Source organism: Triplophysa rosa, linkage group LG12 (assembly GCF_024868665.1).
Source record: "Triplophysa rosa linkage group LG12, Trosa_1v2, whole genome shotgun sequence".
Lineage (NCBI taxonomy): Eukaryota > Metazoa > Chordata > Actinopteri > Cypriniformes > Nemacheilidae > Triplophysa > Triplophysa rosa.
In genome coordinates, this window is record NC_079901.1 from 24,324,296 (window position 1) to 24,341,003 (window position 16,708).

A 16,708-nucleotide genomic window follows, 5' to 3' on the forward strand; every position below is an offset into this window, starting at 1 on the left:
TTGACATTAGCATAATTCTCCTCAAAATAAATTAAGAAATTTCAGCTGGTTTGTAAAGTATACAGCAGATTATCTCTAGCCAAACGTTAAAATTTGAGGCAGCCAAAAAAAACTTTTCAGTGCACATACTCACAAAATAAGGCTTGAAGTTTGTTCTGTTGTGTCTATAACAGGAGTAAAGTACAACCCTCACATGACAGCTCTTAAATTTCATTTTGTGCTGCATGTTTAAAGATTAACATTTTCCTCATCCATACTACACAGGATGACATGTGACTGCCAGTTTCTCGGGCATATAAAGTTAAATCTCGATTGAGTTGCATTGCGATTGCGCCACATTTATGATCATCACACGTTTATGCAGATTTTCATTAAAACAATCTTTCTGTTGTTAATTGAATGCAATAATTCATAAAGCAGCATTAACATTAATACCTAATTTACACTCGTTTTCTCTTAATATGTGCAATATATTTATTATTTGTATATATTTGACAAGTTTATTGAAAGTTGACCCACCAGCGCGAAAAATCAATCTTCAGATCAACGAAATGAATCACAGATCAACGAAATCTTAATATTTGTCTCATGGGAGATATTTAAACACTTAAAAGTATAGTGAATATAATATATTCCATTATTAGAAGACAAAGAGTTAAAATTATTAGAAACAAATATTTCTATTCCAGGCATCTATGTTTAACGACGATTCAACAGTAATATATGTTTTTTTCAGACCAACAGCGAGAAAAGTTACAGGTAACTTAAAAAAAAGAATAACATGACAAATTGACAGAAATAAAAATAAAGCCTATATGTATAGCCTGCTTAACGGGATAGTTCACCCAAAACTCGTCATTTACTTACCCTCAAGTTGTTCCAAACCTCTATTATTAACTCATTTTGTGTTCAACGGAACAAATATACAATATTTTTTCTACTATGGTAGGGAATGATGTTCCAGAACTGTGCTCAACAGGTTTGGAACAACTTGAGGGTGAGTAAATGGTGACAGGATTTCTTTATTTTTGGGTGAACTGTCCCTTTAAAAACACTTCCGCCCACTTTTATGCCATTCACATTGTTAACCAACCATTGTTGGTTTGGCCACAAGATGGCAGCATTGAGCTCAAGTTCTCAAGTCTACAAAGTGCGCGTGCATTGTTCATTTACGTTTATTGTTCGCTATTAAGTCAAACTTATTCAGAATAAAAAGTTACAATAAAACTTCACCTTGTGAAAATAACGCTTCTATGAAAAGTGTGATAATGCGGATGAGCTTTACTCTGTTTCCTCACTGATAAACGCGGTGTGTAGCAAAAACTCGAGCGTGCGTGCGTGCGTGCGTGTGTGTGTGTGAGTGTGTGTGTGATAGCCCCTCCCTAAAGCTAAAGAAATGAACGAGAGAAGGAAACAGACACAGGATGTACACTGTCATTTAGCATTTGCTTGAGTCTCTGGAGGATTGAAGACTGTGAACATGCATCTGTGCGTATGGATCAGTGAATTATAGGAGCATCTGCTTCTCATCTGCGCGTTCATGTTCATTGATTGAAGCAGCTTGACTAACAGGAAGAGTTTTGCAGGTAAATCCACTGAAATACTGAACTCCTGCCGTTTAAAAACAAATGTTGCGAATGTGGGCGATCTCTTTGTGGTGCTAATGTGTCGAACAACTCTGGGTGGGTTTTTTTCACTTTTTTGGGAGACATTGTTTTTGTGATATTGTGACGTGCGTTTGCAACATCAAACATGTTTGGCGAGGTTATAAAGGGAGGAGTTACATTGTAACTATAAAACTTTCAAGATTCAAACTTCGACATTTTAGGGTTTCACATGTAAAGGGGATTTGAAAATTATGGCTACCGCACCTTAAAAACTCCTCAGAAGTACTAGAAATATTGACAGTGGATATATATATATATATGTCTAGCTCTCTTCTTCTTAAAAGGGTTTTTAATCAATGTAGTGATTCAAAACATGTGATTCACACTGTTTCATTCCAAACATACTGACTTACATTTTAAACTCATTATAATTCTGACAAAAAATATTTCTTTGTTATCTGTACATGAGGAAAATAACCGGTTCTATGTTTGCTTGACTGTCTTTTCTCAGTTTGCATTCTCTCACACACCATTTAAGCTTTCAGATGTAAACACAACGTCTTTTAAAGACAGCACAGGGGAAATGTGGTTATTCTGCGGGACACCTGTGTGAACATGAACTGACTTCATACATTCACTTTACACAAGTCACATGAAATGAATTTGAAACATGAATTGAATTAAGAGAGAAACTGTAGAATCATTTGTTCGCGGTTGCCACATACTTTAATATTTAGAAATTGAATGCATTGACAATGGGACACGATTAGTGTGCAACTGCTGTAGACACACCCTGTTTAAAACACAATGCCATCACTGACTCATTCCCTTCTTAACCTGTAATGGAGATTCATGTATTGTGAAATGTGTTTGTCTTAAAAGAGTGAAAGTGTGTGTCAGTGATCCAGGCCTGGGTGGGAATATGGCCTCTAAGTACATTACTCTGAGCACTATATAGATTTTCTTCTGTATAGCAGACTTCTGACAGTGTGTGTGATGCTGTAATTGCTGTGTGGTGATGTGAGTTGAGTGAGCTTCTGACCTCTGGAGCTTCTGCAGTGAACGGCATCAGAGCAAAAAGCAGAACAACAGCCATATTACAGAAACAAATTGTATTGGATCTGCTGTATGTTTTTTGTTGTTGAGAGTTTTGACTGACGCAGGGGTCATGTGATTTTTTGATGGGTTTTCATGTGGGTTTTTTCTGCATGGTTGTGCGACAGTGTAACTTTAAAAATTCATTCAAAAATAAAAAGCGTGTTCTCACAAGACATATACTTGTATATGAAGAGTGCATTGAATAATCCACAGGATGCCCATGCTGTCTTTTCAGACCGCAGTATGTTCTCTTCCGTAAAGCCGTATGAAGGGCAGCAGTTCGCATCCCTCAGGAAACAGTGCCAGCAGAACAGAAGTCTGTTTGAAGACCCTGTCTTCCCCGTCGTGGACCAGTCCCTCTTCTACGCTGCAAACCGCATCGGAAAAGTCACTTGGAAGAGACCAAAGGTAATGAACAACTGAAGATTTTTAGATCGAGAGTAAACTCATCTGTGATGTATAATGTGAGCCAGTTGTTGTATAAGAAGCGGTTGTTGCTTTCATATTGAGTTTATAATTAATACTGACGGTTGATGGTTTGTTTAAATCAAAAGCCCTAGTGATGCATTTAATATCATTTTATAAAACGGTCAGTTCTGGTCCTTGATTCTGATTGGTTGAGCCGAGTTCTAAGCCGTGATAAAATACACCGATTTTATATATATATATATATATATATATATATATATTAATAGCCTAAATATCATTTTATTTACTTTATTTTATGAAACCTTGCTACGCATATGGAATACCGTTTTATAAAAGCAATAAGCCCCGCGAAGCAGTGGGTTACAAGTGCATTTTATAACAGCTGAGGGGGTTTTAATGTTGTGCCACAACGCCCTAGCTGTTATAAAATGCACTGTAACTCACTGCTTCGCACGGCTTATTGCTTTAACATGCTTTAGACATTAGACTTTAGAGCCATGTTCGTATTGTTTGTATTTGAGTTGTGTGTTTATAGGATGTGACCGAACGTTTGCCGTATACGAAGATCTTGTGTAACTGGATGCCTCGTGTAACTTACGCTTGCAACCTGATGTCAGATAAATGTGTTTATATTTCAAACAATAATGTCCACACTCAGTGCTGCATGTTTTGTGTTTGCCAGGATTGTTTTTACCCTAACCCTGTAACAGTTATTAAGAAATGAGGTTTGTTTAGACTTGATTTCCTCTAGCTGTCAGAACTGGAGACTTTGTGTTTGATTCATGAATCGGTTTCCTTGGCTTTTAACAAGCCGTGACGTGCATAGATCCACATACTGTAGATAGGATGGCTTAGACTCTTAAGACTAAAGGCGCTTCACGATGCTATAGAAGAGCATTTTTTGTCTAAATGGTTCCATAAAGAATCTTTAACATCCGAAGAACACTTCTGTTTCACGAAAGGTTGTTTGTGGTGAAAAAAGGTTCTTCAGATTGAAAAAAAGGTCAAATAAGATGCTTCTTTGAAGAACCTTTTATTGAATGGTGCTGTGTGGAAGCAAAAATGCTGCTTCTATGGCATGGCTGTGAAGAACCTTTTAAGCGCCTTTATATTTAAGAGTCAACTGATTGATAATGTGTCAAAACTTGAGAAAATACGTAAGGAATAATTGACTCCGGTCCGTTCAATTATTCGAAAGTTAATGCACACCCGAGGTGTAACAGTGTGCATTTACACCTCGGGTGTGCATTAACTTTCGAATAATTGAACGGACCGGAGTCAATTATACCACGGTTTCCACACCACAGGACATTGTTCAAAAAAACATTTGAAGAGTTTGGTTCCAAAATGAGATAACGCCGTTTTTTAACTTTTTCAAAAATCATGTTTTTTATGATGTTATCATGTTTTTATTGTGTTAGTAAGCTGTATTTTTTGAGTTATTATGTCTTAAATCAAAACAAACCAGCTGCAGTCTGATTGATATTCATTGGAATGCACAATAAAAAAACATGATTTCTGACATTTTTTAAAAACGGAGTTTTCTCATTTTGGAACCAAACTCTTCATTTTTAAAACTTTTGCCCGACTCTCTATTCTTTCTCTACATTTCTCTGTATGCTTGCTTATATCATTTTAATGTTATACTCAAAACTTTTATATTACTGGCACTTACCTTGAGTAGACATATCGCTTGTTGTTTTCTGATAGTCACTTTGGATAAAAGCATTTGCCAAATGAATAAATGTAAATGTGACAATATTTAAACTTGATGCAAAGATTGATTTTAGCCTACTTGTGAGTTTTTACATTTTCACATCTATCCGTCCCAATATTGCAGTTAACCTGAATTCTCTCCCAGTGTTTGTTAATGCAAATGTACAGCATGCAGGTGTTCCGTGTGATTTCCAAAGACGTACACTGGCTTCTTCTGGGATTTTTGTTTGGTTTTGTTTTGTTGTCTTAACACGTTTAATACTTTGGGTTTGGTGTTTGTTTAAATCCCCAGCCTAAAGAATACCTTGACAAACAGCACTGATATCTCACACAGATCATTGTGTTTACACTAAGGGAGCATTGCTACATACTGTATATTCATGACACGCCCTCAATGTCCCTCGAAAGCCATCACGAACGAGAGTTCAGGTGTGTGAGCGTGATGTCGTTGAACAAGTGTAATGCTGCCATTTTACACCCTCTTCAAACAACGTCTTTGTCATGTACGTTACTTCTTGAAGCAGAAGTGTGTTTTGATAGTTGAGCAAGTGTTGTGAACCATCTACACGGATGACCCGGTTCACGTGCGCATTTTGTTTTAGTCTTAGTGTGCTAGTGCTACAGGATTGTAAAGAAAACACGTTTGTTCTGGAAAAATGAAAACTGTCCGCATAATGTATTGATGTGCTCCACCTCTGAAACAGCGTTCTTTCTTTCTTTCTTTCTTTCTTTCTTTCTTTCTTTCTTTCTTTCTTTCTTTCTTTCTTTCTTTCTTTCTTTCTTTCTTTCTCAGCTGACATCACCCGGCCGGTACAGGCTACCGGATAATGTTAAACAAACAGCTTACTAGATATTGTTTTACTAAATCTTAATAATGCACAATTTGTGAATTCTTGGCAGTAGTTAATGCATTGGCCTCGTATGCAGATATCAATGCTCATCAAAGAGTTATTTGGCTTTGTAACACATTAAAACAATTAAACCAAGAACAAGTAGACGTGGCATCATTATTAGGGCTTGGCCTTTCCAAATTTTGATGATAATCCACGCCAAAAAATTAGAGACAATTTCAAACTTATTTTCAGTTTTTCTGAATTAACTCTTTATAGGTACTGTATGTGTTCATGTAAAATGACGAAGAAACGATATTTCTCCCAAATTTCTAATAAAAATATTGTTTCTATTTGCATTTATTTGCAGAAAATGAAAGCTGGAGAAACAGTTGAAAATAACAGAAAAGTTGCTCTGTATTTCTTCAGACCTCAAATACTGCAAAGAAAACAAGTTCAGATTCACTTCTCAGAAATACAACAGTCATATTTCTACACGTATTTAGGAAAAGTTCAAAAATATTTTTTATGTGATAGCCTGGATTTTTATCGTTTTTTTGTCCTCAGTCTCAGTTTTCATCCTCATATTACAGAACTCTTTTTGGAGATAAATCCATCATCCGCTCTCGTGTCACTTGCTGTTGTCATGAAATTGCCTGCGGGTACCATCTTTGGCACATTGATTGCATTTTTATATTATATCTAATAGGGATAATATGTCATCCAGTACTAAAAGATATGACGACATATCAAATATGCTAACGGCCATGAATGTGTTTGTTTGATCGTGAAGCACAGAATCATGGGAATGGTTTTGTCTTTTTCTTCGAACAGGAGCTCTGTGATGATCCGCACTTGTTTGTGAATGGGATTAGCGCTCATGACCTGCACCAGGGGCAGCTGGGTAACTGCTGGTTTGTTGCAGCGTGTTCCAGTCTGGCCTCCAGAGAAGCACTATGGCAGAAAGTAAGTTGATGCTAGTGTAAAGCCTACATTTATTTTCAGCTCTTCTCTGTTTTCTCTCTCTCCCGCTTCTGTGTTTAAGTTTGAGTTATCAGCAGCCTCCCTCCTTATCTTTTGTTTGGTTAATGAATAAATCAAATGTCCATGAAAGTAAATCTATCCTCCAGTGAGACTCAACACACCAGGAGTGACCGGATACATTAGTCAGAAGGTCCGGGAGGAGACCACATAGTGTACAAACGAATCTCTAAAAAGCAAGAATCACATTTTCAGCGTTTCTTTTCCTCTCGTGTAACGTGTCATTTTGTGCTGAACGATAGCTGAACTCATTAAGTGGTGTTTGCTGATCCTAACATGTGAGCCGTGGGAGCGTGTGCTTAACAAATGAAGGTTATTAGCGTGTGTTGTTGTTCGTGCAGAGAACGAGACGGGTCTAATTGGAGGCTTGGGGTTTCATTTGTGATTTTTTTTATTTGTGTCCACACTCCACACAATCGTCGGTCCTATGAAATGGGTATTTTTTTGTTTATTTTGTTAAACATGCAAATAGTTTTTGTGTGGCTTTTTTGTTCACTCGAGACCAGTGGTACGTCATTTGTTTCTGTATTAAAGCCTCCTGAGATGATGCGTCTGTCGCAGTAGATCTACGCCGCGTTTTGTTGGAGTACGTGGCTCATGCACCGCTGCTCTCCTGTGTATGTACCTTGTCTCTCTCCACTAGATATGTTGTTTCCTCTTGAGGACTAATTAGTGTCTTTTCTTCCTACCATCCCTCAGAAGACCCCCAGCACACGCACGCACGCACGCACACACACACACACACACACACACACACACACACACACGCTCCGTTCCAAAACCTGCAGAGGTGCCATACGTAGCATCTTAAGGTATCGTTGGGTGTCCCTGAGTTCTCCAAATTGTTTGGTGCCTCATATGGTCAAACCTCATACCCAGAGACTAATGCTTTACAACGCAATCCCAGAATGCATTGCATCAAGTTTATTGGTGAAAAACAGTTTGCCTGAAGGCTGGTAGTTTGACAGGCATCGACATTGATCCAGTCATGTGGTACAGCGGTTGGATTTGTCTCTGTCGACCTTCCAGTCCGATGCATTCATCGCGTCCACTCGATACAAAACACACAATGACATAAATGGAATGATTGATAACGTTTTTATTTGACTGTAAGTGTATTTGTAGATTTGCATTAATAACATTCCATCTTACGGTATCATAATGACATTGTTGAAAACGTTTGGAAATCAACGTCGACTACTCAAAGTTTCATTTAAACACAAACGCACACAGTAGTGAATAGAAGGAAGATCTTAAAAGGAAGATTGCGACTGACCATTACATCTTTTAAGAGACTGTTTTAGGACCTCCGGTTGATCCGACCGTCACTCGCTTTTGTTGAAGACCAAAGTGCAGGTGATCTTGTCTTTCTCAGCTCCCTCCTTGAAAGCGAACAGGAAGTACATCACCTTCCTCACTTTGGCCAGCTCCGCTATCCTCTCTCCGAACTCTTGGATGTCCGCCTCCAAGCATTTGAAAGGCGAATCCTCCGGGTCTCCGGCGTTCCTCCAGAACTGGCCGATGGGCTCCAGCAGCTGTCTGGTCATCAGGTTGGTGAGGTCGGGCGTCCAGAGCTGAGAGATGCCCGTGACCGTAAACCGTCCGGTTCCCTGCAGGGTCACGTTCCAGTGGGCGAAGGTCAACTCCTGCTCGGTGAAATCCAGACGGTAGACGGCCTCGTGCGGCAGGAGCAACCTCTCGCCGTCCTGCCTCTTCTGACCCTTCTGCTGGAGCGACTGCATGCGCAGACGCATCACCTCCGTCAGCTGGAGGTCCTCGGTGAAGCTCAGCTCCATTTCTGATCCCATGACTGCACTGTTCTTTCTCCTCTCGCTGGGCAACGGAGACGAGTCGTCTGGTCGCGGATTGCCGGCAACGGAATGAACTCTTCTCTCAACCTTCTCTTCCTGTGTCTCTTCACAGCTCCCTGCCGACACCACCCGCCTCCCGGGCCCCGCGGGGCAAAAAGCCTCATTTAGTCGGGGACTTTATTGATTCTGCCACACATGTTTTGAATCACTGGATGCGTTTTGAGAGAAGAGGGAGGAGAAACCCTTTGGGAGATTTGTTAGTGCATTGCACTAGGCAACAGATATGCGTTCTGATGTAAAAAGGCAACTTTAGGATGTCCCTGTAGGTTCGTTTAGTTTAGGCGTGCATTTCATATTTGTGTTGAGTCTTTCTTTTGAGCGAAAGTGTATGTTTAAAATGTTTCTGACATGATTGGAGGGTCGGGAACTTCCAGAAAGCATTACATTTCTGTCATCATTGATTCAACGTCATGTCATGTCAAACCTGTACGACTTTCTTCTGCAGAACACAAAAGAAGATATTTTGAAGAACGTTGGTAACAAAACAACATTGAACCCCACTGACTGAAACTGGCGTTTCTCAAAATATCTTCTTTAATGTTCCTCTGAAGAAAGACTCACAAGAGTCACATGAGGGGAAATGAATGGTTTTTTAGAGAATTTCATATTTTTAAATAATGCAAAATGGAAGTTTTATTAACGGTTGATGTAAGTTTTGGTCTTCTGTGTGTTTATAGGTCATCCCGGATTGGAAAGACCAGGAATGGGACAATCAGAAAGCGGAGAACTATGCTGGAATCTTTCACTTCCGGTTCTGGCGGTTTGGAGAATGGGTTGATGTTGTTATCGATGACCGGCTGCCGACCGCGAACGGTCAGCTCATCTACTGTCACTCCAATGATAGTAATGAGTTCTGGAGTGCTCTGGTGGAGAAAGCCTATGCCAAGCAAGTATCACAACCACATTCTTAAAGAAATATTACACCAAAAAAACAACATTTCTGTCGTCCTTTATCAGTACTTTTCGTCTTCCATGAAACAAATAAAAAGCATATTTTGCAAAGTTATTTTACTTGAACAAATCTATTGCGTGACTTGAAAAGTAGCACACAATTCAAACGAACTACTCTAGTTTTTTTTTAAGCCGGACTGTCCCCTAGCATCGAGAGCTTGCACAATTTTCTTTTCACAATTTACAATTTTCCAAGTCATTTTTGGGTGAACTGTCCCTTTAAATTCAAGCTCCTCTTCTGAGTTCCGTACGCTGTCATTGATGCGAACCCTCATCTCTCAGGTTATGTGGCTGCTATGAAGCTTTGGACGGTGGCAACACGGCCGATGCTCTCGTTGATTTCACTGGAGGCGTGTCTGAACCCATGGATCTGCTGGAAGGCAAGAACACTCAGGAGGAGGAGGCCAGAAATCAGCTGTTTGAGCGAGTACTGAAGGTCCACACCAGAGGCGGTCTCATCAGCTGCTCCATCAGAGTGAGTCTGATGTTCACATTCACACGAGGATTAAATCATCATCATCATGTGTTACAAGAAAAACTTCTGAAGAAAATGAAGCCTGTTCCACATGAAAAAATACAATGCTATAGGCTGCTACTATAGTAAACTGTTGTCAATTTTGTAGTATTACCTAAATACCATAAGAATACTTTAATGTTTACTATACTAAACTGATAAGCTGTAGTATAGTATGCTTTCATGTTTAATTAATAAGTTGTAGTAAATAGTATAGTATACTTCTATGTGAACTATAATAAAATGATAAGCCGTAGTAAATACTGCTGTCTACTTGAATATTTACTATAGTAAACTGTTAAGTTGTAGTAAATAGTATAGTATACTTCTATATTAACTATGGTAAAATGATAAACTGTAGTTAATACTGCTGTCTAGTATTTACTATAGTAATCTGTAGTCAATTGTAGAATTCTGTAGTATTAACTTTTGAATTGATAAGTCGTTGCAAATGAACAGTTGAGATATGCAAATGAGATAACTCCATTTTTAAACTTTCAAAAATCATGGTTTTTATGATGTTATCATATTTTTAGTTTAGTTAGTTAGCTGTATTTTTTGAGTTATTATGGCTTAAATCAAAACAAACCAACTGCAGTCTGATTGATATTAATTGGAATGCACAATAAAAAACATGATTTTGGAACCAAACTCTTGAAATACTCCAGTGGACTTTGATATTGACTGTAGCTATCTGTATTAAATACTATAGTACACTGCAGTATTTTGATGTGGGTTGCTATGATTAAGATGTTTTGTCTTATGTTGCTTTGTTGTCATTTAAACAGCCTGTAAGCAGATTAGTGTTGTAATTAGTGTGTTAATCTGAAAACAGGAGTGCATCAGTAATGCTGATTTCTGCTTTTCTTTAGGCGACCACTCAGGCAGACATGGAAGCCCGTTTAGACTGCGGTCTGGTCAAAGGTCACGCATACGCTGTAACAGACGTGAGGAAGGTGCGTCTGGGCACCGGTCTGCTGGCGTTCTTCAAATCCGAGAAGCTCTCCATGATCCGCATGAGGAACCCCTGGGGTCAGAAAGAGTGGAACGGAGCTTGGAGCGACAGGTCTGGCTGCATTTGCGTTATCAGCACAAACGACGTGATATAGATGAATAGAACCACAGGAGATTAAAGTCATTGTTGTGTTAGCTAGAGTTTTTCAGTGCGTTGTTTGTGTAACTGGTTGATAATTTGTGCCCCACATCTCCTACGTTGTGTATATAGTTTGTGATTTAAGACCTAGAACACCAGAAACACTCCAGCTCATCACGTAAACACTTCACAATTTGTACACAACATCTGCACACCGTTAACATTTATCAGAAGTGTGCTGTGCGGTTAGGAGGAAATTTTGTACCACACCCAGCCAAAAACACAAAAGGGAAAAGTGAGGCTAAGGAGGAAAACAGGAATGTTAAAAGTGCGTTCTGATTGGACACAGACTTACAAAGGCTCTTTGTTTCTAACCAAATATTCTGCTGGTGTTTTAAATTCGTTGTGTATTTCTGTGCTTATACTGCCCCCATCAGGTTGAACTGTGATAAGACAAACATCAGGCATTGTTCCATTTTATAGGAAAGTTTAGAGGTGTCATTTTAAACCTTTATGACTTTCTTTTTTCAGCAGAACACAAAAGAAGATATTTTGAAGAAAGTTGGTAACCCAACCGCACTGGACCCCATTCACTTCTGTTGTATGGACACAAAACCAATGCAGGTTATCAACATTCTTCAAAATATCTTCTTTTGTGTTCTGCGGAAGAAAGAAACTCAGACAGGTTTGAAATGACAAGAGATTGAGTAAATGATGACAGAATTTTATTTTTGGGTGAACTATCCCTTTAAAACAACTAATGTATATATACTGTATATATATTACGATCGTGTAAATCTTGTAAAGATGGTCATTTTCACTCGGAAACCAGAATAAACCTACACAACCAACCACTATACAGACTCTAGTTAAACACATTTATATGAAAGTGTTGAAGCTAAAATACAAGCTTCATATTTCTGCTTTAAGGGAAACGGACACAGTCTTCTCTTTGAGTGCATTAATGTAATGTATGTATAAACTTACTGTAAGATGTTTTAGAACCCATTCAAATATGAAAAACTGTTAAGTAGATTAATGTACTGTAATGTCTTTCTTAGTCCATTTCTCTCTACATTTCTCCAGCTCTGAGGAATGGAAGCGAGTGAGTAAGAGCGAGAGAGAGAAGCTGGGTGTGACCGTGGAAGATGATGGGGAGTTTTGGTGAGTTTGTGTTGTCTAAATTAGTTTTGCTCTTTATGACGAGACTTTTTGTGCATTTTAGTAAAAAAACCTTTTTTTATGAAAGCTAGAATTATAGTGACCCTAAACTGATTCTGGACACTTCTGTAAAAAATATCAAAGCCAGTGGCTTCTTTAATCTTCCCATGATGCATTTGTTTTGTTTTGACCAGTGCGTCTTTTCTTTTACTGTTACAAATATAACAAACTGCTGTCGGTGAAACATTTGCATGAAATTGGTGTTTGTGCGTTATTTTTTTAATAAGTGCAGTTTGCTTTAATACTTGACTTTTATATTTAGTTGTAGTGTCTAAAAGCTTTTGGAGGTCATTGTGTGCATGTACATGTAGTGTATACAGTTTATAACATTCAATATTTTATAGACCACTTCGGAAGACGTAAACATCACAGGTCCAGAGGAACTTCCTGTTTCAGTGTTTTAACCCTGCACCAGTGTTTGAACAAAATGTAACGAACAGAGCAATTATAACCAAATCAAAAGATCAAATGAATATATTTTTAAGATTTTCTTATGTAAGGTTAAAAAAATATATATTAAATACAAAAACATTGAAACAGGAAGTGCTTCTGGACCAGCGTTTAAGTCTTGCGAAATGGTCTATAAAAACAAATCAAGCGAATGCAAACCTGTAAAACTTATATTTTCATTATAATCATCACTCATTTCTATGGTGCAGGATGAATTTTGAGGATTTCTGCAAGTACTTCACAGACCTGATTCTGTGTCGCCTGATTAATACGTCGTACCTGAGCATCCACAAGACCTGGGAGGAGGACGTGATGCGTGGCTCCTGGTCTCATCAAGACGACCCTTTAAGAAACCGATCCGGTGGCTGCATCAACCACAAAGCCACCTTCCTCCAGAACCCACAGGTGTGTCAGGCGCTCGGAAGTGTTCGTGTGAATTTGGGTGTATTTGTGTACTGAAGAGTGTGCTACTCGGTGTGTTTTTTAGTACGTGTTTGATGTGACAAATGCAGAGGACGAGGTTTTGATCTGCCTACAGCAGCAGGACAAAAGAGCTCAATCCAAAGACGGAAAAGGAGAGAATCTGGCCATCGGCTTTGATATCCAAAGAGTACAACATTTCAAAAATAGAAGAAAAATAACAATACGTGCACATGTTTTTTTCTTGCACGGATGCGATGTACTAAGAAGTCCTCATGTCGTCTCTGATAGGTCGAGCTCAACAGGAAGTACCGCATGCACTCGATCCAGAAGACGGTGGGCAGCTCCACCTACATTAACTCTCGCAGCGTGTTTCTGCGCAAGGAACTGAAGGAAGGCCGTTATGTCATCGTTCCCACGACCTTTGACCCCAGCCTGCAGGGAGACTTCCTGTTACGTATCTTTACAGACGTTCCTGCAACCTGCAAGTAATACACCAGATATTTGACATTTCAAATAACTATATAAAATGTTTATTTTGTCATTTCGAACCTTTTCTTTGGTTTATTTTTGTGTGTGTGGTTCTCAGAGAGCTCACACTAGATGAACCACCGCAAACGTGCTGGACGGGGTGTTGTGGTTACCCGAAGCTGGTCACGCAGGTGCACGTGCACAGAGCTGATGGACTCAAGGCCCAGGATTCAGATGGATGTAAGCTGTTGTCTATTCTGTATGGAAATACCATAAATAAGAGAATCTGCTCAATTCTTTATTTCGTTTATTTAATTTTAGGATTTATAAGACGACACATTTTCTCGAAATTAGTCCGGCGTCCTCTTTGTGATCTCTTTTTCTGGTGCACGATTTTCAACAAGATTGGAGAAAGACATCTTTACCTGTCTAAACGTGCATTCGTTTTTTGGACAAAAAGACTTTTTTAAAACAGGGAAAATGTTTTGAAATGGGAAACATGAACTGAATAATAATAAAAAACTGCACATAAGAGCTCAGAATAGATGTAAACTACTTCACTTCAGTTCTGTAAATTCTTTACAACATAACTCCCAAAATACACTTGTGTCATCCCATAGTTGTCGAGGTTACTTTTATTCCAAAATGTGGAAAAACGAAAGAATGTGTAAATGATCGTAATCTTTTGAACGGTAGTGTATATTTAATCCTTCATCCCCAATATGATTTGCATTTTGGATCCTTTGTTTAGATCCATCTTTATCCCAAGAGTGCTTTGAATGTAGTAATGGAGTGAGTGTTGTTGTTTCAGCGTGTGACCCGTACGTCATCATCATGTGTGAGGGAGAGAAGGTTTGTTCACCGGTGCACAAAAACACCCAGACTCCAGACTTCGACGTGAAGGCTGTTTTCTACAGGAAGAAACCCAGAGAGCAGATCTTCATTCGGGTGACCGTTTCTTCCAAATCCTAATGAAGCCATGCTGCCGTGTTTTCTGTTTTGATGACTGACGCTTTCCTTTCTCTGCCGATCAGATCTACAACCATAACATCCTGAAGGACTCATTCATGGGTCAGGTGGTCTTAACCGGTGACCTGTCCGACCTGCAGCCGCTTCACACGGTTCACCTGCGGGACAAAGGCAATCGTCAGAATAACGACCTGCCCGGTCTGCTGTCGGTAAGCCTCAACACCAGTGACGTGCTGACAAACATCTGAACCTCACGTGTGGGCGGAGCCTGGTTTGTTTACGCGTTTCTGCGTCTGTGGTAAATCATTAAGTACCTTATGCGCTTGATGTGCTGTCTGTCTCATCTGAAGTATGTCTCTCGAAAATGCGTCTTTTCGGAATGTTTCTGTCTGCCAAATAGTGATGCAAAATCGACTTGTTCACAACATCTTTTCAGCTTAATGTTGCGATTTTCTGGTATTAATTCCTTACTGTTGTATTTGTCTTGGAAATTATATGTTTATCATTATATCGGTGTATGCGTATATATTAGTATATTATCTACACATATCAAATGCTCACATCAATATTAGTTCTTTTCAGTTATATTTATGCCGTCATATTATCTTCCACTTTTCAAGGTACATGTTTTTTTGTCTTGTTTTGAATCCGTTTACGCGTTTGTATATATATTTTTTCAAATATTTGTCATAATCTTATCACTTTTTTACCTTGGCTGAGCATTTCAATGTTGTACAGTTGCCAAACAACCAAAACATTCACAGTTTAAACATCTGTTGTATTTTGTGAGTAGACATGCAGTGTTTTATTCAGGGTTTATATCTGTAGAAAGCAGGATTCATTTATGTTTGACATCTACTTGAAATGCATCTTTGATTGACACATCATCAATACAGTGTAATATTCATGGTGGCCACTAGGTGTCAGTATGGTGTAAGAGTGGAAAGACACACAGGGGTTCACAAGTATTTGGCCATTTTACTGAATTGTCCTTAAAATGTTCTTATCACTTGCTGAAAACGAAGACATGTTAAAGAAATCTCATATTCAGGTTTTAGTATTTTCCAGGCAAAACCTAAATATAATGTCTTTTCGTAACTAAAATATTATTTGTGACCATGTTGTCGTATTAGGCTAATAGAGAAGTAATGTTTTTGTGAGTTAACAGCATGTGTGTGTTTGGACACACTCACAGATCCATGGAGATGAGATTTCATTATGTTTGTGTCATTTTACAAACACAATAAATAACATTCCCTTACTTAGTTAAGTTTACACATAGGGCTGTCACCATTATGACCTTTGGCTGAAGTCATACATATTGTCATATAATGTTTTTATTTGCTTCATTAAATAATTGTGACTAATTGTGATTATTTAATGTTTTCTTTTTAAGTCGTCTCCTGCATTGTAAGATTTACAAACTTAATATCTTTAAGCATTATTTGTTCAATGAAGAAAATATATCTTCCAAAATGTGAAAATTCTGTAAATGACAAAAACAATCACTATAAAGCGACCCTTACAGAGTGTGAAGTCATGAGCACCCAAATTAAAACTTGCACATGAGTATGGTCTCGTTCTGATGCAGTTAATTTTGATATTACTTTGATCAAACTGATCAACACAAATGCAAAGATACGACTCAAATGATGGAGAAATGTGGAGATGAAGGGCAGTGGATGTAGAGGTCAAACAGCCACAGTCAGATGATGATTGAATTATTATGACAGCATTGTTTACAGTAAAACCTGTTTTTTACAGTTATTACAGAAAGTGCCTTTATCAGAACGGATGAAATTGCCAAAGAAATCATCTTTCTGCACTTTGAGCATTCACACGTGTGCGGCATGATTGAATTACTCATGTAATGCAACGATGACCCATGATTTCACATCATTGTAATTCATCTCAGACTGTGTTCCTGTACCTCTTCACAACACATTAAAATACTTTGCAACTTTTTTTGTCTAAAGTGGTGATATCTAGGCATGGAAACATGTCAAATGTACGTGACAAATCTTGAA

The 16,708-nt window shown here is 38.5% G+C and overlaps 2 protein-coding genes across 2 annotated transcripts; one reads left to right on the top strand and one right to left on the bottom strand.

Annotated features, from left to right (window-relative positions):
* The first annotated feature begins 1,392 nt into the window (after positions 1-1,392).
* Positions 1,393-16,048, top strand: capn5a (calpain 5a). The gene is made up of 13 exons (XM_057347318.1): positions 1,393-1,586; positions 2,941-3,113; positions 6,515-6,646; positions 9,270-9,478; positions 9,826-10,018; positions 10,930-11,123; positions 12,237-12,314; positions 13,031-13,226; positions 13,309-13,431; positions 13,533-13,729; positions 13,831-13,952; positions 14,524-14,660; positions 14,747-16,048. Exons 2-13 carry the CDS (start codon positions 2,949-2,951, stop codon positions 14,927-14,929), a joined length of 1,929 nt encoding a protein of 642 aa, XP_057203301.1. The 5' UTR covers positions 1,393-1,586; positions 2,941-2,948; the 3' UTR covers positions 14,930-16,048.
* ompa (olfactory marker protein a) lies at positions 7,836-9,185 on the bottom strand. Its single transcript, XM_057347324.1, has one exon. The coding sequence runs from the start codon at positions 8,527-8,529 to the stop codon at positions 8,047-8,049; it is 483 nt and encodes a 160-aa protein (XP_057203307.1). The 5' UTR covers positions 8,530-9,185; the 3' UTR covers positions 7,836-8,046.
* Positions 16,049-16,708: the final 660 nt, after the last annotated feature.